The 27532-nt window shown below is 36.0% G+C and overlaps 1 protein-coding gene and 1 long non-coding RNA gene across 8 annotated transcripts; both read left to right on the top strand.

The window, feature by feature from the left end:
* Positions 1–782: 782 nt before the first annotated feature.
* Positions 783–27532, top strand: LOC149566356 (uncharacterized). Of its 7 annotated transcripts, none has more exons than XR_016362171.1 (3): positions 783–1094; positions 1309–1399; positions 27116–27532. It is a non-coding gene; the product is annotated as an uncharacterized LOC149566356 (long non-coding RNA). The 7 variants fall into 7 exon arrangements; XR_016362176.1 differs by having other exon boundaries at positions 787–1137; XR_016362174.1 differs by having other exon boundaries at positions 788–1179.
* LOC149566357 (uncharacterized) lies at positions 18909–22088 on the top strand. Its single transcript, XM_089817389.1, has 2 exons — positions 18909–21600; positions 21746–22088. The coding sequence occupies exons 1-2, from the start codon at positions 20864–20866 to the stop codon at positions 22083–22085; spliced, it is 1077 nt and encodes a 358-aa protein (XP_089673515.1). The 5' UTR covers positions 18909–20863; the 3' UTR covers positions 22086–22088.

Raw genomic sequence — 27532 nt, 5'->3', positions numbered from 1 at the left:
TTCTTTAGTCCGGGTGCCTTTCTTTCTATAATATATATACACAAACGTTTATGGGTATATTTTATTTCATGCTTCTCATGTTTCTTTAATGCACTTCTTCTACTACTATTGATTGTTTTTTTAGAGTTTTAGAGCGAACGCAATGGCCGAAAATGGGGATCAAGGAGGTCGCGGGTTCGAATCCCACTTCAGCTTTGGCGAGGTTCTTCTTGGCAAACCCAAACTGCCGATTCACAAACATAGGAGACATTGAATGAGCTCCATGAACAAGATATGACTTGGAAGCTTCCAAAATGGAGGCAAACCACACCTGTCCTGATCTGCACTCCTATTTACTGTTCATGGACAGCAATTTTTATTATAAATTCTCAAATAAAAAAATCAGAAAAATCCAAGGAAAATATGTTCAGCCAATAAAAAATTGAGTTTTTCATTTGATCAAATATATTTTCTTTAATATTTGCACTAAATTTTTAGAGCATGTGAATGCTCGGCCACAAATTTTAATTGAGGGGGGTAAAAAAAACCATTAGTTCCTTAAAAGGCAGAGAATAATAATACTATTTTAGAATTTGTAAAGCTACAAAATTAGCTACAGCTGGAAATGTGTGTTGTCCTTCCACTTGCGCCCAAGTGAGCCACCTACATAAAACGGATGCTAATGAACTACTCTTTCATTTGGTACGAATACATAAGAAAGAAATTAAATACCGTTTCTTCCGTCTATACAGCCACGAAAATGCACTTCCATACGAAGGAGAGGACTAGTTAATTTTTTAAGAAGTTCGAAAAAGCAATGTAAAGGAAGTGCATTTTCGTGGCTGTTTAGCCACGGGCCCGTCGGAAACCCTCTACAAGTACATCAGACATTTGATGCATAGAGCGACACGTACATAGGCGGCAATAAATAACAGCGACCATAACTAATGCGTAACAGCAAACGGCTTGCAGGTTTATCGAGTGTTTTACCCACAGTTTTCGGTGTCTCGCATGCCAAGTAAAGTGGTATTTTATTTATTTCCACTGATTTTTGAAGCGACCTTCCTTCCGTACGAGACTGGTTACTACGAGAAGAGCAAAAAGCAAGCAGACCAGTATAAACGAGATTTCTATGTTATTTTACAGTAGCGATTTTAGGTTAAATCACTTTCAGACTATTTTCAGAAAAGCCAATTGGAGGTTTTTGTACTTTTGAAGTGCAATGCATGTTACAGACTTTATTTCCGATTGATAGTTTTGTAAATAGGGTTTCAGGTTTTATTTTCAATATTCATTTTTATTTTGAATTTAGGTTTTACTCACTTTCAGCACAGAAAGGGCTGCAAATCAACCTTCTTTTGGTACTGTTAGCGTTGAGATGCTGGGTGAAAGAGCGGGAACTCTGAAAGGGTTTTGACAGGTAAGGATTTGAATAAATCCTTGCTTAGGCTATGAAGCTTGACCGTGTCTAAACAAATTCATGTACTTTTTCAGATTTCTACTCATTGTTATTTACATTCTCTGCATTTTTATGACCACCAATTTTTTTTTCCCTTATCTGGGCTTATCCTTGGGCTATACAATTTTTTTATTGTTTCATGGGCGGTCAAAACCTTATTATATAAGTGTTATTTTGTTATATGAAGTAGATATTTGCGGATTGTTTTTTTTTCATATTCGACTAAACTTTTTGAAAATGACCAGAGATTAGATTTCTTTATTATTAAACAATAAAATAATCATACAGAAAAATCTTGCTTTTGAGAGATTACTAATGCAACAATTACAATTCACTTTTTCTCGAATATTTTTTCTTTAAATGTTCGGTATTTTTTTTTGAAACAATTATGTAAACTTTAATATAAGAATACAAATGTATTTATTTTGGACATGATACTCGTATTTTTTTTTGGTGAAACGATAAAATGTATGTGACAGGTGAAATGATTTAATAACAGTTGTTTACCCCTAAAATCCAACTTGGTCTTCCGAAATGGGAAATACCAGGTGATAGATAACATAACACTTAAGCCAATTGTTGAAATAAATTATAATATCGGAATTTTATTTTAGGGGAAGAGCACCAGGACGTAATGTATTGTACTAACCGCACATTCACATATACTTGACTGCCTAATTATTAATTTTAAAGGAATCCCAAAAGTGATAACACATGTACCAATGATAAATTGTTTTTAGCTTTTTTGATTGGTAATTAGTCCATTTTTGCATGGGTCCTTGTTGAATTGATAAAACATTATTGATAAAAAAATCTTTTGTTATCAGTGGGTCCTTGGTACGCAGTTTAATTTGAATATATTCTTATTGAATCCACCAGGGGAAGTGAAATAGTAGCCACATGGGCTAACTCCACTTTTATAGATCTTAAATTGTAAGTCAAAATTTGATGATGTTTTCACACAAGTATGTATTTGAGTTAATTGCTTAAAGCTGATGTTTCAATTTTTGGCTATTCATAGATCTCTTTATGGAGATTGTTTGTGTGATACCCGCTATGTTTTTGTACCAATAGGCTAATAGCCATTCACTGAAATATGCTAGAACTTGTTGCCAAATGTTTTGACAGTCTCAATGAATTGTCCTAATAGTGGTGCGCAAATAGTAAATCACCAACTAAAACAGCTACAAAAAGATTTACAGATTGTTGAACACTCAAAGTGTTGCGTAATGTGATACTTGCTATGTTTTTGTACCATCAGGCTAGTAGCCATTCACTGAAATATGCTAGAACTTGTGGCCAAATGTTTCAACAGGCTTAATGAATTGTCCCAATTGTGGTGCGCAAATGATAAATCACCAACTAAAAAAGCCAAAAAAAGATTTACTATTAGTACATGTGATGGCTATTATTAAATTGTTATCTTTTTGGGGCTTCTTTAAATATGAATTGGGGGGTCGATTTGACTAAAAGGTTACGATTATTGGTACCTTAATGGTTATTGGGTTCTCTCCCTCAAAGGTCACATAATTTGAGACTTTGATTTCTTAAGAGGTGAGGTCAACATTATTCCCTAGTGAACTTGGTTGAATTGATTTCCTTCTGTCCTTAATATGTTTCCAAAGAGGTTTTAGCTTAAGGTTCATGCTCCCATATTGATGGCTAAAACAACTTTATGGATGAAAGCTCCTCAAAAAAATTGTTAACGATTAGAATAATCTTTTTGTTAGTGATTATAATATATCTTTGATAAACAAGTTATTGTTAATGAATAGAATCTCTCTCCTAAATAGAAGCACCTATGTTTTAGTTTGTTATTTGTTATATTTTCAATGGGGCTAGCAACTTACCTTATCAAAAGGATTTTTTTTCACTTCAAGCTCTAAAATCCCCTTGAATCTCCTTGAGTCTATTGAAATGAGTAGTAAAGGCACAATACTATCAATGAGAGCTTACTAAAGAATTTTAGTCGATGCTCTTAAAATTTTCTAGGATTGATTTAAAGTGAGCGGTCCCATGAATTTTGTAATCTAGTTTAAGCTCTTAAATTTATGGAAGTTCTCATGAATTTGATTATTAATTATATTACATATTCAATTTAATAGAGTAAATAAATGTAAAATCATAAACAAATATTGATGGGAAGTTTAAAACTTCATATGATTGACAAGTGAAAAAAACCAAGCGACAGGCAACTTTTAGTCCCTTCGCAATTGGACTTGCTCAAAATTTGAAATTTTTGAAACACAAAGTGGGGCTTTGCTATTATTGTAGAAAATATACTGTAGCATTTGTTTCGTTGTTTCATGGGGATGTCCACTCCAAAGTAGATCTTGAAGTCCCCTTGTTGGACCACAACCTAGTCAAATTTGCTCTTGTAAAGATTTTTAAAATTTCAACTCTATCTCTGGCTCCCTCTCTGTTCCTATTCTCCTTCATTCTATCTCTCTCTCTCTCTCTCTCTCTCTATATATATATATATATATATCTCCATTTTTTCCCATTGCAAAAATAACACGAGCCAATTAGTAATGGAGCTTGATTATCAGCCTGATTTAAAGATTTTGTTTCACTTGTCACCTTTTCAACATACCCATTGTCCACCAAGTCGTGATTGCTAGTTGGTATGCACACAATTATTACTTACCTTCAATACCCTTTATATTTTGGAAAGCTTTGATCTACACCAATGTAGCAGAGGAGTATATCGTTATCCTCACCAATTGTACTTAACCAATTGAACTATAACCCGTGGACAAAATAAAAGAATTTTGAGCATTAAATATGGCTCGACAACTTGAAAATGTGTTGTTCTCTCTTGGTCTCTTAGATCACATGCTATTGCAGACTTGATTAAAACTCCCTCATTTATTCATTTAGTAAGCTTGCAGAGCCTATGCACAACACAAGCTTTACATATGTTGTTTTCTTATAGGAACATGTAGGGGAGAGGACCTAGTAGTTGATTGAGCAACCTAATATTGTTCTTTTCAGAATCCTGCGCGGAACTTTTAAACCACTCCCAATTTTTTACAGCAGCTTACTTGGAAAGTCCTTTGCTTTAAACAAGATTATAGGGTCACATTATCAAATGTTATGCCCCATCAGCATGCTTTTTGCTAAGGTGTCTAAAATAGCCCCCAAAAGGTACGTTTAATAGTCGTGCATAATGGAGACTGATACTTGTGCAGCCTATGTGGTATTACATGATTGCATTTTAGAAATAAGAGATACTTTTTCATTGAATCATCGGTAGTCATCATCAACAATAACAACTTTAAAGTCACAACTATTGGTGCAGTGTTGTAAAAAATATTGGACATTAAATCAATGTATGGGTATGAAATTAACAACTGCTATTGGAACCAATGGAGTGTGCTTAGGTATTGTGTCCTTTCCCCTATACATATAGATATATGTAATGGTGAAAAATGCTTCCTAGTTAGTTTTGTGCCTAGATTGGAGCAATGTCTCTGTACATATATCTAGTTACAAATGACTTGTTTTATTTATATTAGGCATGGCAATAACTGTTTACTATAGTTTTCTAAAGAATATGGTAAATGTCTTATCATATGTATATTATAAATTTTTCTATATTTGCGTAAGTTTCTTGATATTTTAATTGTTGCCCCTTTAAGAGGCCTTCCAAAAATCTGTCCAACAACACCACCCCACAAAACCTTGTTGTTCCCAACCTAGAAATTTGTTTGAACACATTCTTTAATTTGTGTGGGGTCAAGTTTCCTTACTTGAATCTAGATTGGAGATTTGAACTCAACCTTTGATAACCTTTGGATTTTGTTATAACTGCTTAGAAAATCAAGGACTAGGCAGTGATGCTCTTACAAACAACATGCTTCAAAAATGCAAATGAATTCTACACTCATCACATGGTGATTGACAAGTGCTTGGATCGCAGATTCTTTCCTTTATCCCAAAATGTAAAATGTGAATAATTGTTATTGAATGTTGTTGTATTGATTCTCGTCTTTGATGTTCATCTTTTGCATGTGTGTGGACATGCAAATTGATGTATTTTATACATGAAAATAATTCTAAAGATCAAAGTTTTGTTGTAGCCATCTTGGTACCAAATTGTAAACGAAGTCAATTGGGTGAAATGCTTGTTTTGAATTTTGTAAGACCAAGATTGTGGTTGCAAGAAAGCATTCACAGTTGCAAACTTAACTTGGGTAAGAAAGCACTTAGAATTGCAAACATAAATTGGGTTAGAGAATTGAGTTGGATTAGTGTCTTGTAGGATTAAATTTGAATGAGGATGAGGATAATGATCAAAATCAGATAAACAAACCAATTGAATGTGCACATAATAGGGACAAGCTATAGTCACGGATTTAGCTAGAAGCAAGCTCAACACTAAATAAAAATAAATACTTTTTAGACATATAAATGTACCAAGCCATTGTCTCAAACTCTACTTGGGAAAATCCTCCAAAATGCAATGCGTTAATGATGCATTTTTTTACTGTCACAAACACAAACATGTGTATGTGTGCCTGTCTATAAATAATCTGTAAAGGAGAATAATTTTTACATAGCTCTATTTAAGCTTAATCTAATAAGATGCATACAAATGAGTGTAAACTTAAGTATACAATAATGTAAATTGGTAGGTGAGTTGTGTATGTGTAAATGCATTGTAAGGAATAAAAGCTCTTTTACAAAAATACAAGCTAATTAAATAACTTTAGACAATAAACATACTATAAACCTAGATTACATTAGGAGGGTTGGTGTCAACATTTGATCACAAGTAATTCTTACTGCTAGTGTGCAATTGTATTGAGGTATTTCATCCAATTGGGCCCAAAACTAAATGAAATGTAGTGGGATCCAATTTTAGCATTGCTATACATATGTATGTATGCGTGTATGTATATATATGTATGCATGTATGTATGTATATGTATATGTATGTCTATGTATATATGTATGTATGTATGCATGTATGTATGTATATGTATATGTATGTCTATATATTTATATGTATGTATGTATATGCATGCATGCATACATAGATAAATGTATATATATATATTGTTTGATAGGTAGTAGGCCAAAGCCTAGATTATTTATTATTTATTGAGGTTAATTATTATTATGTCTCAAGTACGAGTAGATTCGAACCCAAGACCTCCTTCCCACATGAGAAAATGACAATTTATTGTTGTGTTGTAGGCTCTTGCCTTATATATATATATATATATATATCAATTTGGGTCTGCAACAATTATTTCTTCTCTTTGTGCATTGTCTCATCCTAATGATGGATCACGGAGCGTGATCTGAGTTGCAAACTCATACAATTGAATCCAAAAACAATATGAAGCAGCATTATGAAATGGTAGAGGATGCAAATATTATCTTATCTATGTTCATGTATGTGAGTGCATGTATGCATATGTGTATGTCTATATATTTACATGTATGTATGTATATGCATATATGTAATGTATATATGTATAGATAGATATCTTACATATATCAGTCAATGTCTACATCAACTGTTCCTTGTCCTTGTATTCTCTTTCATTGAAACTTTGATGCAAAAAACTCTCTGACAATTGAATCTGTAATTAGAAACAATCCACATCGTGGATTTTGGAGATGTAATGGCATCAAATAGGAGAGATGAGTTCAGAGCTATTTTACTTGAAGAGTTATTTTGTTTCACTTGACATTTTATCATGTTCATAGACATACTACAATAACATCATTGGTATATATATATATATATATTTATTTATTTATTTATGTATATGTATATTAGCTAAGGTACCATATTCTCTCTAGCAACCCTCAAAGTCTGGTTCGATTCTGTACAAAGTCTGGTCCTTGTCAAATTCTCCCAAAATCCTCTTGTCGAACTACAAATTTGCTGCAAATTTCTGTTAGAGGAACCCAGGCTGAATTTGCAGCGAATTTTGAAGAATATGCTGTCTAGCAGCTGAATTTTGTCTCAAAATGTTTTAACTTTTTATAGACTTTTTCAAAGTGATTTTTTTGCCTAATTTGGTCTATTCAATCCTCCCAACCCTAAAGTGACCATTAAAAAGACCAAAAAAGATGGTCTATATGCCATTTATGCATTTATCAATGAAAATGAACACTTTCTTATAGAGGAAATCCAAATGGACATTAGGTGACATCCAAATTGATGATTATAGAGGAATTTCTTTAAAAAAGATATGATATCTTTGAATCTAGGGCTTAACATTCAAATCTCGCCTTTTGATCTAGCCTGGTTAGAAATCTTCTAACCAATACAAACTAAAAGTTTAGATAATTGAACTTATCCTTTGACAATTCCTTTCATTTTTCATTCTCAAACTGCCCCCTTGTAGGGAAATATGTTCCATCTTAACATTCGAATCTCGCCTTTTGATCTAGCCTGGTTAGAAATGTTCTAACCAATACAAAATAAAAATTTAGATAACTAAACTTATCCTTTGACAATTCCTTTCATTCTCAAACTGTATGTTCCATGCATGTGACTAAGCAAGTGTATTATGCTATATGTATGGCTAAATAATGCAATTGATATCCTATTGAACTGAAACATAGATATGGTGGTGTATTTTGCTATGTTGCTTTACTATTAGCATAGTTTTGTATGGACTTATTTGTTGTTGCATATGTAGACACACAAACATATTTTTAAAAAAATATGTTTTTGTACGGAGGAACCCAAAACGAATCTGAACCCAACCCCAATTTTTTTTGGATGAATTTCAAACTTGAATTTCGAACACACATCCATACCGTAATCCGAATCGACAACTTAGTATATCAGCATAAATATCTTACATATACCAGTGTGGGTTCACAACAACCTTTTCTTCTAATTGGCACTCTCATCTTGATGATGGATCATGGAGTGTGATCTGAAATGTTGATGCTAAAAATTTACACAATTGAATCTAGAAGCAACAAAAAATATTATGAAATGGTAGGGGGTGCAAATTTTATCATAGCTATGCATTTCATTCTGATGATGAATCATAACGTGTGATATGAAATATTGATGCTAAAATCTCTCAGACAATTGAATTTGGAATTATAAACAATCAACATCTTGGATTTTGGAGATGTAATGCCATCAAATAGGGGAGATGCGTTTAGCACTATTTTATTTACTTAAAGAGTTATTCTGTTTTACTTGACATTTTATCATGTCAAGAGACATACTACAATAGCAGCATTGGTATTTATATGTATGCATGTATGTCTATATATATGTATATGCTTATATACATATTTATATTTATATGTATATATACATTTATATTTATATGTAGATATGCATGCATGTGTGTGTATGTATATGTATATGTATGTTTGTATGTATGTATATGTATATGTATGGATCTATGTGCACGTGTGTAGATACAAAAAAATAAAGAAATATACTCGAAAAGTACGAAGTAGAATCTTCCTAGCAATATTACAATTTGGCTTCTTGTGGAAAATACCTCTTCCTTATCAGCTATATATATATATTATATGTATGTATGTATATCTATATATGTTAATGCATATGTATATGTATGTATGCATGCATGCATGCATGTGTATATGTACATATGCATCACCTAGATGCAACGAGTGTGAAGTATTCCATTCATTCCAATGATGTGTTCTTGTGAACGACCACATGAAACATGTGTCAATGAGTTTGACTTAAAAAACTACACTATTGAATTCTAATAGTAAAGTGTCCCGATTTGACTTGTGGTGGAAAGTACCTCCTACTTAATAATTGACGATACAAAAAAGTAAAGAAATATACTTGAAAACTGCATAGTTGAGTCTTCATAGCACTATCACAATTTGGCTTGTTGTGGAAAATACCTCTTCCTTATCAATAATGTATGTACATGTATGTATCATAGTTCCAAGAATCACAACGATTCACGCAATTCAGCGATTTGATTCAAGCCAAACGATTTTTTGTGAGTCGGTGAATCGAATCAGCAATAAAGGGTTTATGAAATAAGTTACTAAATTTCATGGGTTTTTTAAATTTGCCGATTCGTGGCCAATTCGATTTTGATTCATGGCCTTCTTGTTACTTTGGTATGTATATATACATGTATGTATGTATGTATGTGTATATATATATGTACATATGCATCAACTAGATGCAACAAGTATGAAGTATTCCATTAATTCCAATGAGATTTTCCTGTGAACTGCTACACATGAAACATGGGTCAATGAGTTTGACTCAAAAACTACACAGTTGAATCCTAATAGCGAAGCCTGATTTGACTTCTTGTTTAAAATACCTACTACTTAATAATTGATGATACAAAAAAAATAAAGAAATATACTCGAAAAATACACACTTGAATCTTCATAGCAATATCATGATTTGGCTTGTTGTGGAAAATACCTCTTCCTTATCAGCTTATGTATGTAAGTGTGTATGTATATCTAAATATATGAATGCATATGCATGCATGCATGCATGTATGTGTATATGTATATATGTATGTATATGTATGCATGTGTGTATATATGTATGCATATGTATGTGTATATATATGTATATATGTTTACATATGCCTCACCTGGATGCAGTGAGTACGAAGTATTCCATTCATTTGATTGAAGTGTTCTTGTGAACTGCTACACATGAAACATGGGTCAATGGGTTTTGACTTAACAAACACATAGTTGAGTCTTACTAGCAAAGTCCTGATTTGACTTGTGGAAAATACCTATTCCTTAAGGGCTCGTTTGGCCGCAGGCATAGGAATGGAGAATGGTCATGTAATATTGGAAATAGGAATGGCTATTCCAATAACAGCTATTTTTTGGAATGGGTATAAGCTCATTTTAGAGGCAAAACGGGAATATGTATTCCTATTCCCTATTCCAAGTGACGAACCAAACAAAAAATAAAAATCGTATTCCAATTTTTCTATTCCTATTCCATCAACCAAACAGGCCCTAATAATTGATGAGAGTGGCTCTATAAAAAATAGGCTATGAGGCACAACTCTTGCTGAAGGTTTTGCAGATGGGGTAGATACAGAAAAATAAAGAAATATACTCAAAAACTACAATAAATGGTCTTTAATAAATAAATGGTCCATGTGTGTGTAGATACAAAAAAATTAAAAAATAAACTCAAAAACTAAAATTAAAAAATAAACTTAAAAACTACACAGTTGAATCTTCATAGCAATATCACAATTGAACTTGCTGTGGAAAATGCCTCTTCCTTAGCAACTATGTATATGTATGTATGTATGCATGCATATGTCTGTATATATGCATGTATGTATGCACATCTCTATATATGAACGCATATGTATATGTATGTATGCATGCATGTATGTGTATATATGTATACTACAAGTTGTGCAATTTGTCATGTATTGCATCTGCATTTGCTTTGTCATTGTTTATAAGAGTGTTTCAAGGTTGGGAACCACTTCAACATCCTTTGCATGGTTTAGAGGTAATGTCATTGTGGCAGAGGCTTCTGCAAGGGAATGTGCCTCGTGATTAAGGCATTTACACAGAAGCAGAACTTGCTTCTTCAACTCCTTACACTCAACTCTATACTGAAGTTATTCTTCCAGCAGTGAATAGCTGCTACAAATTCCTAGGAGCCAAGAGACCCTGAACCTATGCTATGTTTTCTGGAGACATGGGAGAAGTTACTACCGGCTATAGTACTTCATAACATTTTGGATCATATAGTGATGCCCAAATTAATAGCAGCAGTAGATACATGGGATCCTCGCAGAGAGACTGTGCCAATCATGGTTACATCATTGGCTTCCATTGTTGGGCCAGCGCATGGAGCCTTTATATCCACTCTTTCGTTCTAAGTTGGGGAATGCGCTTCATGCCTGGCATGCAAGTGATGCATCTGCATATGCAATTGTATCACCTTGGAAAACTGTATTTGATCCTGCTAGCTGGGAACAGCTGATTGTTCGTTTTATTGTAGCTAATCTGATGACAGTTCTGCAAGAATTGTAATCAACCCAGCTAATCAGCAACTAGACCAAAATAACTGGGTTATGGCTTGGGCATGTGTTATTCCCATTTATCATATGGTTGCAATTCTGTAGGTAGAATTTTTTCCTAAGTGGCAGCAGGTTTTGTATCATTGGCTTTGTTCAAGTCCTGATTTTAATGAAGTAACACAGTGGTTTTTAGGGTGGAAAGGACTATTTCACCCTGAGCTTCTTGCTAATGAGAGGATAAGAAGTCAGCCATATGTAGCCCTTGTAATGATGAACCAAGCTATAGAGGGTACGACTGTGGAACAACTTGGGGCTAGAGAGAATGTAAGCTATCTTAGGGTGACAGAGCAGCGCCAATTTGAGGCACTTCAGCAGCAACAAGGAGCAGCAGCATATGCTCAACAGAAAGCCTCAGCTTGCATGGGCAGTGGGATTCACCTGAATAATTCCATGGGTGCACCTCAGTTGAGTCTTTATAGCACTATCACAATTTGGCTTCTTGTGGAAAATACCCCTTCCTTATCAACAATGTATATCTATGTATGTATATATATGCTAGGTTACCAGATTCTCTCCAGCAACCCTCAAAGTCTGGTTCAATTCTGTACAAAGTCTGGTCTTTGTCAAATTCTCTTCAAATTTTTTTGCAGAGCTACAGATTTGCTGCAAATTTTGTCAGAGAGGAACCGGGGCAGAATTTGCAGCGAATTTTGAAGAATTTGCTATCTAGGTCTTGGCTGAATTGGTCTCTGAACTTGAAAACTACACAGTTGAATCTTCATAGCAATATCACAATTGAACTTGCTGTGGAAAAATACCTCTTCCTTAGCAACTATGTATATGTATGTATGTATGTATGTACATCTATATATATGAATGCATATGTATATGTATGTATGCATGGATGTGTATATATGTATGTATGTGTACATATTTATCACCTATATGCAGGTAAGTGTTGTTGTAGGTACTAAGACATTGGAATCACTTGCAAGTGTCTTTGAGAATTTACAGTCCAAATATCGAGAGGGCTACAAGTTGTGCAATTTGTCATGTATTGCATCTGTATTTGCTTTGCCATTGCTTATAAGAGTGTTTCAAGGTTGGGAACCACTTCAACATCCTTTGCATGGTTTAGAGGTAATGTCATTGTGGCAGAAGCCTGTGGCAGAGGCTTCTGCAAGGAAATGAGCCTCGTGATTATGGCATTTACACAGAAGCAAACTTGCTTCTTCAACTCCTTACACTCAACTCTTCATTGAAGTTATTCTTCCAGCAGTCAGATAGTTGCTACATATTCTTGGCAAGTCAAATCATGATATTGCTATCAGGATTTAACTGTGTAGTGGGTCACATGAATCCATCTCTCATGAGAATGAATGGAACACTTGGCACTCATTGGATCTACGTGATGCTCACAGAGGTGAAGCACTGAAACTTCCCGGAAGGTCACCATGCCAGTACTACTCCAGCTTGAGCGCACTTAACTGTTGAGTTTCCTCCATGGTTAAACCCACTCTGCTTGCAACCCTATTTGCAGAACCTTCACCAAGTTTTGTACCTTATGAACCATTCATTAGCAAGCCCCTTAAGCTCATCAATTGATAAGTAGGAGATATTTTTCCACAGCAAGTCAAACCTGATATTGCTTTAAGGATTTAACTATGTAGTTTTTGAGTCAAACTCATTGAACCATGTTTCATGAGTAGTGGTTCATGTCATATATGGGTGTTAGGAGAGGTCGGAAAACATGATGGCCTGTGTGGAGAGGCATAGATCAAAACTGAATACGAATGAATCCTATTGCCAGTCTGAAATGGATTCCGTCAGCCTGTTGTGTACGTGTAAGAAAATCATCACCATAGACAGCCTGCTTGGTGTCAGAAGAGTATGCATATATATCATAATCATTAAAGGAGAGGGGTTGGGGGATTAAAAGCTCCTCCTATGATGTATCTCAAAAGCCTAAGAGAGAGAATGCGTGCATGCATGAGTATGTGTGTTGTCAGTAATGGTAGAAAGAAAGTGAATGCAAAATTAGGTCACAGGGGAACAGAAAGCAGTTTGTGGGGCTGTAGTTAAGATTGATGAAGGATTGTTTGGATTGCCTGCTGCATGATGCCTGTGGCTAAACAGCCACGAAAATGCATTCCCTTTACATTGTTTTTTCTAACTTTTCAAAAAAAATTCTATACTATGATCATAACTAGGCCTGGGCCTGTTCATGACCATCTCCCTTTCTTCCTTCTCCACTGAAAAAGATCACTGTAGAGACATACATCACGAGGGCACAGCAAGAGACAAAATAGATATTCACTCCTGAATATCAATGAATGAATGGAAAAATTAGGTGGGGGCATAAGTTATAACACAATCAATCAAAATTTAATGACTTTTAGTTTCCTTTACATTCTCCCAACTCAACAAATGCTTCCGTTGTGTGGCCCCCTGGTTTCCCTTTATCGTTGAGTTGTGTATATGTAAAGAGGAGAGAGTGAAGAGCCTGTGGTCAGAACACCACATCAAATCCATGTTCAGCAAGAAACTGCACTATTCATTGCCTGGTCATTCATGACTATTTATATTCTTACCCATTTTGGAAAATCCCCTGCTATTTCTAATCAAATCGCGCCTAACTTTATAAATCAAAACCCCACAAACTAGATTAAAAAAAACCATAATCAGGGTCAGTGGATATACTAAATGAATATGTGAATGCCATGGGAATGGGCGTGTTGTACAGCTGGGCCAAGGGGTTGCGTTTGTGCTGCAACTTATTGCTGAGAGGAAGTCAATATCTCGAAAAGATTGGTGCCACAAATTGTGCTGCTGAAATGCGACGACAAGGGTTACAGTGTTCTTAGGGCATAATTGATGGTGTTTTTGCACACATGTATATGTATTTGTATGTGTGTGTGTGTGTGTCTATATATATATATATGTATATGTATGTATGTGTATACTATATATGTAGGTATGTGTACACGCACACACACACATATATGTATGTATGTATGTATGTATATATGTGCACATGTGCGTGTGTGTATACACAAAAAACTGTAAGAAATAAATGCATTTGATAGCATGATTCTTGCATTCATCTCATCCTGATGATGGATCACGAAGTGTGATCCGAAACGTTGATGCTAAAAAACTTACACAATCAAATCCAGAAATAAAACTCACATTTCAAATGGATTGTGGAAATCTGATAATGTTGAACTAAATGCCAATTAGATAATTACATTATTTAATTTTTTTCTTTATCAATTGGCATTTAATAGTGATAATTTTAGTCATCTAAGCTCTGAATTTTGGTCTCCACTGAAGACCCTGTCATTGTAATCAAAATTTTCAATTAGTGGGGTTTTGGAGTGGAGACTCTAATAGGTTTGAGGGAAGCAGTAATAAGCCATGCCCAAGATGTTAGATGTGAGAAAAGCCCAACAATATTTTTGTAGAGAAAGTGAGAAAAAGAAGTAGAGAAAGCAAAATGATCTTTGTATTGAACAAAATGATACGTCTGGTATGTTTTAAGAGTACTTGAATTTTTGAATGTATAAATCTTTCCCCCCTTATTAGGCATTCAACAACTTTGAGTATGGTTGGCTACCCCTAGCTACTTACCTGTTAGACCTGGACACCCAGGGTATACCTTGGGAAGAACCTGGTGCCCCATTGTTCCCAATAAGGGTGCAGGATGCCTAGAGGGTGTTCCAAGTAACAAAGTTTTATTCTATTTTGAAAAAAACATACAGACATGTTTACCAATGTAAAGCCTATACATAAATTAAATCCCTGCGTGCTGATGCAAGCTGTATACCCTCTACCACGGGTTTACATGAATGTTGATGTCATTGTGAGTACATGTGCATGTATGTGTCCTGTACCTGTCGCATATGTGTGTGCATATACATGCAAATGCGCAAACATGGATACAAATGTCAAGAGTTCTAGGTGGGGCTGGTTTTGATGGCTGTAATAATGGGAAGAGCACCAGTAACTGACAGGGGGTCTAATAATCATTATGTTTTTGTCATGTCATTGTGAGTACATGTGCATGTATGTGTCCTGTACCTGTCACATTTGTGCGTGCATATACATGCAAATGTGCAAACATGGATACAAAAGTCGAGTTTTAGGTGGGGCTGGTTTTGATGGCTGTAATCAGGGGAAGAGCACCAGTAACTGACAGGGGGTCTAATAATCATTATGTTTTTGTCATATTGACGCCTAATAATTGTTTATGTTTTGTTCACTTAGCACTTAATTAATCACACACGTATCAATAACTGATTACTTTATGCATCAGTAGTTGATCTTTTTTTTTTTAGCTTTTGTGATTCATGATTGGCTCATTTGTGCACCACTCTTAGAGATTTATGGACCACTGCTGTGATATTTGTGCACCAATATTTTCACATTACTGGTGATTTTGAGTGAGTGGAATTGGTGAATTAGGGATCCATTTACAGGTTGCACTTTGAAATAGCCACTTTTTGACCATTCCGTGTTTGACGGTCTACATTAAAAAATCTGGAACACTGTGGTATGATCTTTCCTTCTTTGGTCATGGTTAACATTTGAAGGGTGATATTGAACAGATAGGTGCCCCATTGTTCCCAATAAGGGTGCAGGATGCCTTGAGAGGGTGTTCCCATTAACAAAGTTTTATTCTATTAAAAAAAACCATACAGACATGTCTACCAAAGTAAAGCCCAAACATAAATTAAAAGCCTTGCGTGCTGATGCAAGCTGTATACCCTCTACCATGGGTTTACATGAATGTTGATGTCATTGTGAGCATAGTTGGAAAACTCGCCAAATGCAAAAATTCGCCAAGCCCCCCAAAAGTTTAATCGGGAAAAACTCGGCGATTTAAAAAAAAAACTCGGGAACCTAAAAAACCGCTGAAATTTAATTAAAAATACATTTATTTTGCAAAATTTAATGAGAAGATGAATCTAATAAGTTAATTAAAGACAATACAAAAGAAAGAAACAAAGTTTAGATATATATAAATGCATAATGTGTACAAAATTGCATTCTCATGCAGAATGCTCATGGTAGGAAGCAAAATAGTAAATTACTAAATAGTTTCAATCTGTCAAATTAGAAATAAATACTAAAAGTCTAAATACATCAATACAATGTCAATCACATATTCCTCTTTCCACTTGCACTAGCAGGAAAGCGAGGGGCTCTAGTCTTAGAAGAAGTGCCCCGCACTGGGATAGGGCGTGAGCTGCGTGACTGTGAACTCTGTGGCTGTGCGCCCTCGCTCGACGTCCCTACTGACTGGCTCGGCGTCCTAGAAGAGGATGCATCTCCTCCTAATGGTAATGCCCGATCCTCGCCTGAATCATCATCATCCTCGTCCTCATCCTCAATGTCATCCATAGTGAACTGAAAATCAGTGTTAGCCTCCCCCTCCATGGCCTGCCTCTCCAAATCAGCGATCTCATCTGGTGTAAACAATGGACTTGGCTCCTGTGCTGTCCAATCAGAATAAGGATCTATCTCATCTAGATCAAGCGGACCAGGTAGTTCTAAGAGTTGTGCCTTTTTTATGCGCAACTTAAGATTATAGTGCACATAAACAAGATCATTAAGCCGTTTTTTAGTCATTCTGTTTCTTTTCTTTGTATGGATGGACTCAAATAAGCTCCAATTGCACTCACAATGGGATGAGCTACAAGGTTGGGATAGGACTCTGAGAGCAAATTTCCTTAAATTGGGGGTATTGCCACCCCAACTTGCCCACCAAGCATCTGCAAAACAAAATTAAAAAAGTTGTAAAGCAATAAAAAAAAAAAACTCAGAAGCACAACTTATCAATTAGCAAAAGTTTTAAAGTTTGATGCTTTACCTAGTGCTTGAGTAGATCTTGCTCTCTTTGCTAGCATAGAAGAGAAGAAAGGACCCCTTGATTCCACATAGATTTGTTGTTCGGTCACAATAAGGTCTCTCTCCTCTTCACTTGATATCATTCTCTCAATGCATTTAGAGAGACCTTCCATGACCTCTCCATTAGAATCTGAGTAGGAATCATCAGCCCTAAAACAAATAGAAAATGATATCAAGTCTTATTACACAACCTTAAAAAGTAAAGTAAAATAAAGACTTATTAAAATTCCAACTTCAAGGACAATCAATTATCATAGTACCTAAATTTGGGATTGAGGAAGTAGCCTGCTGCATGAATAGGTTGGTGGAGCATATTGTTCCACCTCCTATCAATTATTTCCCAAATGGGGTCAAATCTGAGACTGTCCCCGTGATAGTAACTTCTAACAACCTCTTTCGCCCTATGCATGGCCTCATAAAGACATCCCATTGGGGATTGCTGCCCATCACATGTGCGCAAGACTAGAACCAGGGGCGGAGACATCTACATTTGAAATTTGGAAAATACAAATTAGTTAATAACATAGTAAGTTATGAATTGATAATGAAACTTGAATAAACTAAAAATATAATGTAGTTACCTCCACAATCTCCTTATCCTTTGCAAAAAAGCTATCATCAAAGACTATTCGTGCCACAGCCTCTCCTTCGGGCTTCTTTGAGTAAGGTGAAGCAACCCAATCAGCACACACAAACATTTGCTTCAAAGCCAATATGTGGTCAAGAATACTTTGCAACGTCAAGAAGACCGTTGCAAACCTTGTCATAGCAGGTCTCATCAAATCTTTGCCTTTAGTGGCTTTTCTCATCAAACTGAGAACCCATGGGTGATTATAGATATATTTTGTGACTCGCCTAGCATTTTCCACAATTGGACTCACCCAATCAAGTTTTCCTATGTCCTCCAAAAGAAGGTCAAGGACATGTGCTGCACAAGGTGACCAAAAAAGTGTGGGATGCCTCTCTTGGAGGATTCTACCTAAAAGATTAGCAAAAAATCAATAATCAGTAACAAACTTTCCATATTTAGTATTTACAAATTACATCAAATCTAAATTGAATAATACCATAGCATTACATTCATGATTCATATTGATTCAAATATAAAAAATTAAATCTACCTGCTGCCACATATGCTGCTGCATTATCTGTGATTATTTGCACCACATTTTCTATTCCCACCTCCATGACAACATTCTCCAACATTAAAGCCAATGTGGCTGCATTTTTCACTTTGTTGGAGGCATCGACAGATTTCCAAAACACCACATCATCTTTGCAAGCAATCAAGAAGTTAATAATGGTTCTACTTCTTCCATCTGTCCACCCATCAGATAAAATGGTGCAGCCATACTTCTTCCACTCTTTCTTTTGGTCTTCTATCAACAATGTTGCCCTACCAATCGCTTTGTCAAGCAACCTACAAAATTTAGGTGTAATATTAAATAAAGTGTAAGTGTTAGTAAAAAATTAAGAAATAAGTTATAACAATTAAGATTTAAAATATAACAATGAACTAAAGTGAATCACAATTATTTACAATTACTAAATAGTAAAATACTGACCTTCCACTCATATCCTTGCGATTAGGCGGCTTGTACCCTTTGCTTGATATTGTCATTGCATTCACCATATTGACCCAATAGGGACTATTAGCGGCATTCATTGAGATATTATTGAAAAACTAAAAATCAGCTGCTGCAATATCAGTTTGCTCATGCACCTCCTTAAACCATGCAGTGCCCTCTAATGATGGCTGTGCTCCAGGTGTGTTCCTGGGCACAAAATAACCACCTATCCCTGATGGGGATCCGGATGGTGATGATGAAGAAGTAGGAGATGTAGAAGAAGTGGAACCGGTAAAAGAGAAATTTTGTTTGCGGATCCGTGGGCCACGAAGAGATCCTGGTATGTTCTCAAGTGCTTCTTCTTCCTCTTGCATATCAAAAGGAGCTCCTTCAGATTCAACTATGGCACCAGTAACTGACAGGGGGTCTAATAATCATTTTGTTTTTGTTATATTGGCCCGTAATAATTGTTTATGTTTTGTTCACCTAGCACTTAATTAATTTCACATGTATCAATAACTGATCACTTTATGTATCAGTAGTTGATCTTTTTTTAGCTTTTGTTATTCATGATTGGCTCATCTGTGCACCACTTTCAGAGATTTATGGGCCACTGCTGTGATATTTGTGCACCAATATTTTCACATTTGTCCACAAGTGCTGGTGATTTTGAGTGAGTGGAATTGGTGAATTAGGGATCCATTTACAGGTTGCACTTTGAAATAGCCACTTTTTGATCATTCGGTGTTTGATGGTCTAACATTAAAAAATCTGGAACACTGTGGTATGATCTTTCCTTCTTTGGTCATGGTTAACATTTGAAGGGTGATATAGAAGATAGGTGCAATGATCAAGTAGTTGCGCACTCTACTCTACACTTTTCAAAATCCTACATGAAAATTTTCAAGTCACTCATAATTTTTTAGAACAGCTCACTTGACAAATTTCTTGCTTATAACTAAGGTTTCAAGGCTACATCAGCAAATATGGTTCCACACCATGCCTTTTTTAGGGTGTCCAAAGAAGGCCCAGAAAATAAGTGACATATAATTGTGCACTAGCCGTGTTTGTTGGTGCATTGATGTGGCTGTTGACACAAAAGTCTGCACCCTTGCTTAAGGTGTGACCCTCAAGCGACCTTGTGTAACATGGAAACAATCTATAGAGTGTGGGACTTTGCAATCAGAGATTGAATCTGTGGAGAAGGCCGGCTTCCTCACAATCTGGAAAGGAAAAGGGAAGGAGGAGACAAAAGTAAAATGCTGAAGGGAAAAGCGCTGATACACCAAATAGATTGTTGATCTACTTCTTTCCAATAATTGCACTAAAATCGAAGAGACTTCACAAGACATACCACCATAGATGGAAGACTCGCCGGTTACTCGGCGAGTTTTAAAAACTCGCCGAGTATTTTGGGACGGCGAGTAAATCGCCCAAAAACTCGCCTGCCAAAAAACTCGGCTTGAGTCCAAAAACTCGCCGAGTAATCAACGAGTTTTAGTCAAAAACTCGGCGAGTTAATATAAAAAACTCGTGGTTCAAGGAACCCGCAGCCAATGACGCCTAAATAGGTCAAAATACATTGTTTTTTGCATTGTTTCTTTCATTTGTGTGGAGCAAAGAAGGTTTTAGCTGATTGCAAGTGATTAAAGGCAGATTGGAGTGGATTTTGGAGGATTCTAACCGAATTTAGAAGAGAAATTTCTTTCCAGGTATGTTCATCTTATCATTGTTTGAAAACTTTTTATAGTTTTAAGCAACGCTTTTATTGTTTTTGTTGTTGTTTGTAAATGATTTCAAATCATTTGAAAGTTGAAACCCTAGTTGTTCTAAACTTCTAGCTTCTAAATTCTAACTCTAAGTTCTAACTTTGTTTATTCATTTTTCTATAAATTTAATTATTTATGTGTAGGGCAGCGAACAAGCATTAAGAAAACATGACAAACTCGCAAGAAGAGTGGCCACAAACACCATGCCCATCTGGATATATAGGCACTCGGCCTAAAAATGCAAGAGATAAGGCATGGCGGTATGCCTATGAAGCTCCAAGTCCAAATGATATTGGGAAGGTGATATGCATTCCCTGTGAGAATTATTTTTGGAGGCATAAACCGCCTCAATACCACCTTGCAGGCATAAAGAAACATGACTCAAATCCTTGTCTCAAGGTAACTGATGAAGAAAAAAGATTCATCCATGCCCTACTTGCTGCTGCTGAAGAGAAAAAATTGAATAGGGAGAGGGCAAAATTATCTATGAGGGCAGCCATAGCTGAATCTGAAGGAGCTCCTTTTGATATGCAAGAGGAAGAAGAAGCACTTGAGAACATACCAGGATCTCTTCGTGGCCCACGGATCCGCAAACAAAATTTCTCTTTTACCGGTTCCACTTCTTCTACATCTCCTACTTCTTCATCATCACCATCCGAGTCCCCATCAGGGATAGGTGGTTATTTTGTGCCCAGGAACACACCTGGAGCACAACCATCATTAGAGGGCACTGCATGGTTTAAGGAGGTGCATGAGCAAATTGATATTGCAGCAGCTGATTTTTGGTTTTTCAACAATATCTCAATGAATGCCGCTGATAGTCCCTATTGGGTCAATATGGTGAATGCAATGACAATATCAGGCAAAGGGTACAAGCCGCCTAATCGCAAGGATCTGAGTGGAAGGTCAGTATTTTACTATTTAGTAATTGTAAATAATTGTGATTCACTTTAGTTCATTGTTATATTTTAAATCTTAATTGTTATAACTTATTTCTTAATTTTTTACTAACACTTACACTTTATTTAATATTACACCTAAATTTTGTAGGTTGCTTGACAAAGTGGTTGGTAGGGCAACATTGTTGATAGAAGACCAAAAGAAAGAGTGGAAGAAGTATGGCTGCACCATTTTATCTGATGGGTGGACAGATGGAAGAAGTAGAATCATTATTAACTTCTTGATTGCTTGCAAAGATGATGTGGTGTTTTGGAAATCTGTCGATGCCTCCAACAAAGTGAAAAATGCAACCACATTGGCTTTAATGTTGGAGAATGTTGTCATGGAGGTGGGAATAGAGAATGTGGTGCAAATAATCACAGATACTGCAGCAGCATATGTGGCAGCAGGTAGATTTAATTTTTTATATTTGAATCAATATGAATCATGAATGTAATGCTATGGTATTATTCAATTTAGATTTGATGTAATTTGTAAATACTAAATATGAAAAGTTTGTTATTGATTATTGATTTTTTGCTAATCTTTTAGGTAGAATCCTCCAAGATAGGCATCCCACACTTTTTTGGTCACCTTGTGCAGCACATGTCCTTGACCTTCTTTTGGAGGACATAGGAAAACTTGATTGGGTGAGTCCAGTTGTGGAAGATGCTAGGCGAGTCACGAAATATATTTATAATCACCCATGGGTTCTCAGTTTGATGAGAAAAGCCACTAAAGGCAAAGATTTGATGAGACCTGCTATGACAAGGTTTGCAACGGTCTTCTTGACGTTGCAAAGTATTCTTGACCACATATTGGCTTTGAAGCAAATGTTTGTGTGTGCTGATTGGGTTGCTTCACCTTACTCAAAGAAGCCCGAAGGAGAGGCTGTGGCACGAATAGTCTTTGATGATAGCTTTTTTGCAAAGGCTAAGGAGATTGTGGAGGTAACTACATTATATTTTTAGTTTATTCAAGTTTCATTATCAATTCATAACTTACTATGTTATTAACTAATTTGTATTTTTCAAATTTCAAATGTAGATGTTTTTGCCCTTGGTTCTAGTCTTGCGCACATGTGATGGGCAACAATCCCCAATGGGATGTCTTTATGAGGCCATGGATAGGGCGAAAGAGGCTGTTAGAAGTTACTATCACGAGGACAGTCTCAGATTTGACCCCATTTGGGAAATAATTGATAGGAGGTGGAACAATATGCTCCACCAACCTATTCATGTAGCAGGCTACTTCCTCAATCCCAAATTTAGGTACTATGATAATTGATTGTCCTTGAAGTTGGAATTTTAATAAGTCTTTATTTTACTTTACTTTTTAAGGTTGTGTAGTAAGACTTGATATCATTTTCTATTTGTTTTAGGGCTGATGATTCCTACTCAGATTCTAATGGAGAGGTCATGGAAGGTCTCTCTAAATGCATTGAGAGAATGATATCAAGTGAAGAGGAGAGAGACCTTATTGTGATCGAACAACAAATCTATGTGGAATCAAGGGGTCCTTTCTTCTCTTCTATGCTAGCAAAAGAGAGCAAGATCTACTCAAGCACTAGGTAAAGCATCAAACTTTAAAACTTTTGCTAATTGATAAGTTGTGCTTCTGATTTTTTTATTTATTGCTTTACAACTTTTTTAATTTTGTTTTGCAGATGCTTGGTGGGCAAGTTGGGGTGGCAATACCCCCAATTTAAGGAAATTTGCTCTCAGAGTCCTATCCCAACCTTGTAGCTCATCCCATTGTGAGCGCAATTGGAGCTTATTTGAGTCCATCCATACAAAGAAAAGAAACAGAATGACTAAAAAACGGCTTAATGATCTTGTTTATGTGCACTATAATCTTAAGTTGCGCATAAAAAAGGCACAGCTCTTAGAACTACCTGGTCCGCTTGATCTAGATGAGATAGATCCTTATTTTGATTGGACAGCATAGGAGCCAAGTCCATTGTTTACACCAGATGAGATCGCTGATTTGGAGAGGGAGGCCATGGAGGGGGAGGCTAACACTGATTTTCAGTTCACTATGGATGACATTGAGGATGAGGACGAGGATGATGATGATTCAGGCGAGGATCAGGCATTACCATTAGGAGGAGATGCATCCTCTTCTAGGACGCCGAGCCAGTCAGTAGGGACGTCGAGCGAGGGCGCACAGCCACAGAGTTCACAGTCACGCAGCTCACGCCTTATCCCAGTGCGGGGCACTTCTTCTAAGACTAGACCCCCTCGCTTTCCTGCTAGTGCAAGTGGAAAGAGGAAGATGTGATTGACATTGTATTGATGTATTTAGACTTTTAGTATTTACTTCTAGTTTGACAGATTGAAACTATTTAGTAATTTACTATTTTGCTTCCTACCATGAGCATTCTGCATGAGAATGCAATTTTGTACGCAGTATGCATTTATATATATCTAAACTTTGTTTCTTTCTTTTGTATTGTCTTTAATTAACTTATTAGATTCATCTTTTCATTAAATTTTGCAAAATAAATGTATTTTTAATTAAATTTCAGCGGTTTTTTAGGTTCTCGAGTTTTTCCCGATTAAACTTTTGGGAGGCTTGGCGAGTTTTTGCATTTGGCGAGTTTTCCAACTATGCATACCACTATTTGTGTTCCTTCAATCTTGACACCATAGAAAGCCAAGAAATAACATAACCATTCAAGTAATACAACAAATTCATTTATCAAATTAGTTAATTGAAATGAACATGATCATATGGTGTTGCAATTGCTGAAATGCTGAAATACATCCAGGAAAATGAGGTATAACAGATTACACAAATTGCAAGAAAAAGATTGCACTCAATTGCAAGAGGTCAGTTGTATCATCAAGTCAATCGATTTCAACAGTCGACCACACCACGTGGCCTTGTATCTTTGAGGTGTTTTGCCAAGTCATCCAGCTTTTCCTTTCAAACTACCATGTCAAGCCTGCGATGATGTTTGCCCTTGTTCGCCGCTTCGCAACCATTCATTGCTTTAGTTCACTAACCGCTGCGACCTAGCGATGACCATCAAAATGACTTCTTGCATCCTCGCAACTGCTGATGACTTAACATTTCCTTTTACCTGCCATGTTGAAAACACATCTTCAATTGTTGATCGCTCTATTGTTGCTGCTTACTGCTTTTTGCCTTTTAACCCAATGATGTTGCGAAAACCTCTTGGAAATAACATTTGCTTTGAATCGCAATCTCGCAGCCTGAAATCTTAATTCATCTTTACCTTGCGAAGCCGCAATCAAAGAATTTGACCGCTTCGCCACCTTAACTCTAGGTATCCCTTAACCATGTGCGATGGAGCGATAACTGTGAATTTAATTGTTGCTGCTCTTTATTGCGCCTTTGCACTTAACATTTCACTACAACTCAGACACCGGCAATGGTGCGATGATCATGAATCATGACTGAAGTTGTTGACCTTTGCACCTTCGCAACTTGAAACGCTGAAGCTTTCGATGGAGTGATAGCTATTTAAGCTCAATTGTATTTATCGACAAGACAACTCCTTCGAAACTGATTACATTAACCTGCCTTCTGACCCTGCGAAGACGCAATGATCATTTCTTTATGAATCGGGGCCCACTAAGACATGTGTCCAATGCTTGTATTCTCGCTTCGGCTATTCTTCATGCAACCTAAAAAGTGAGAAAATGACAGGCGTCGATCTGCCAATATCTGACAGCTGAAAAGATGCATCATTTGACATTGCTTGGAAACTAGAGAGGGGCCCGCAAGGACAGGTGTCAACTCGTAACTTGTAACTGGAGTTTAGCATTTAACCTTGCAAAAGTGCGATCAAAGCATTTCGCTGCTTTGCAACCTTAACCTCAAGTTAGCGTTAACTCCATGCGACATTGTGAAGGCCTAAACCTTGACTGAAGCTATGGAAACCTCTTGCATTGTCGCAACTTAACATATCCTAAGCTTGATACTACTTGCGATCATGCGATTATATTGAATTGCTCCTTCGCGATTTGAACTTGAATGTTTACCCTAATAGCTGTGAAGCTGCGCTGACCTGTTAATGACTGTTTCGCATCCTCGCAGATATCTCAAACCGGAGCGACAAGGCGATGGAAGGGATCTCGCACCATCACAACTTGAAATACTCATAATATTATTGATATACAATATGAAGAATGTAAAGACTTAGGGATATCAAGAAAAGAATGTATAACCAAAGTTTTTATGTTTCCCTTTTTATGCTTGCTTTGCACTTTATGAATAAGTCATCAGAATGTAAGCCATGATGATCACCCCAGGGTTTTGCGAGGATGGCAACATGGAACAGAGAAGCGGGAGGGGGGGGGAGGGGTGGTGTTGCCAAAATGGGTAACAGTGGTATCACATGATTATGCTTTTTTAGATTTAAGGAATGCATTTCATTCAATGATGGGTGGTTATCATCAACACTCACAATTTTTCACAACAGCTTGCTTGACAAGTTCCTTGCTAATAATTAAGGTTTCAAGGCTACATCATCAAATATGGTGCCCCGCCAGCAATGTCTTTTCCAGGGTGTCCAAAAAGGCCCAAAAAAGAAGTGAAATACCTATTTGTGCACAAGTCATGTTTGTTGGTGCATTGATGTGGCATCGCATGATTGGATGCTTTTTAGATCTAAGGAATGCATTTCATTCAATCTTTTTTTGTTATCGTCAACAATAACATTTTTAAAAGTTACAGCTATTAGTGCAGTAATGTCAAAATTTGCATATCACAAAGGATTTTCACAATTTTTTTACTGGTTTGATCCTCATAAACCGCCTACACTACCGTAAAAATGTAAATAATTGGATGAAAACATGATTTGTCCATTTGTAATTTTTTTTTTTTGGTTGTGTAACTTCAAATGTATTGGGCTCTTAACCAACAAGGGCTATGACAACTATTGCATCATGCTCAATCACTAGATCTTTTTCCCTAATTTTCAAATAGACAAAAATATGTATTATATAATTTTATATTTTTGTTTTGTATCATTTAATATTCAAATCTTTAGAACATTATAATGACTCTTGATTTAACCTATATACATGTATTGACTTTTGCTTACCATCTATCAGTCATTTGTGCTTCCCATCTATACAAACTTACAAAAAATATATGCACAAATTTTCGTATAAAAGACTTATTACACACATTCTCTGTTGATGGGATTTCTAAATTTGATTATTTTCTTTGTAGCTTATATAATGTGGATGAAATATGAAGTCCCTTGATGGGTGTGGATTTGCGAACTTATTGAGATTCAGATTCCTTTCTCATTTAAAAATTTCTATTAAAAAATCCATACAAAATGTTTTGTGGAGGGAGGGTGTATGTCTTAACTTCTTTTGTAAGGGTTGATTTTCCTGCAAGACTGAATGTTTCATTTTAATTGTGTTTTGAATGGATTTTTGGAAGCAAGCTTTTGTTTAGACACTGTCAAAAGTGAGCCTGACATCCTTATGATTTTATCAGATTTTTCAGGTTATATTGAGTTGCTGAGTTGAATTGCGCAAAATGTGGGCTGAAGAAAATTGTTGTATCTTATATGTTGCCTCCTGAAAAGTTTTTTTATGTACCTTGTTCTTTGGAAGAAAGATGATGAAAATAGATTGCATACATCTTGATTTATTTTCAAATTTATTGTGTTGTTTGCACACTAGACTATTGGATTGAATTGTCTTGCTTTTCTCTTCTTCCAAGTCTACTGTAGCGCATCAAGGGAGATGCAAGGTCTGTTCTCATGACTGATTTGGGGTATATGTCTGTGTCTGTAGCCCCTTTTTCCCCGGAGGAGAATGTAGGACGGATTGACATGTCATCCAAGTTAACTCGATGGCTTTTACAATCTTCTAACTTGAAAGATTTGCAATTTAAACAAATTTCAAAGAA

This window comes from Cupressus sempervirens, chromosome 3 (genome assembly GCF_028749045.1).
Source record: "Cupressus sempervirens isolate cs-2001-9-10 chromosome 3, ASM2874904v1, whole genome shotgun sequence".
Taxonomy (NCBI): domain Eukaryota; kingdom Viridiplantae; phylum Streptophyta; class Pinopsida; order Cupressales; family Cupressaceae; genus Cupressus; species Cupressus sempervirens.
Note: the sequence above shows the minus strand (reverse complement) of the source record. Positions and strands in the feature narration are given on the sequence as shown.

Bases quoted from the DNA above. Each gene is read 5' to 3' on its own strand.
- LOC149566357 (XM_089817389.1), top strand. From the start codon at position 20,864: ATGACAAACTCGCAAGAAGAGTGGCCACAAACACCATGCCCATCTGGA. The intron at 21,601-21,745 runs GTCAGTATTTTA...TAAATTTTGTAG, and splicing joins CGCAAGGATCTGAGTGGAAG to GTTGCTTGACAAAGTGGTTG.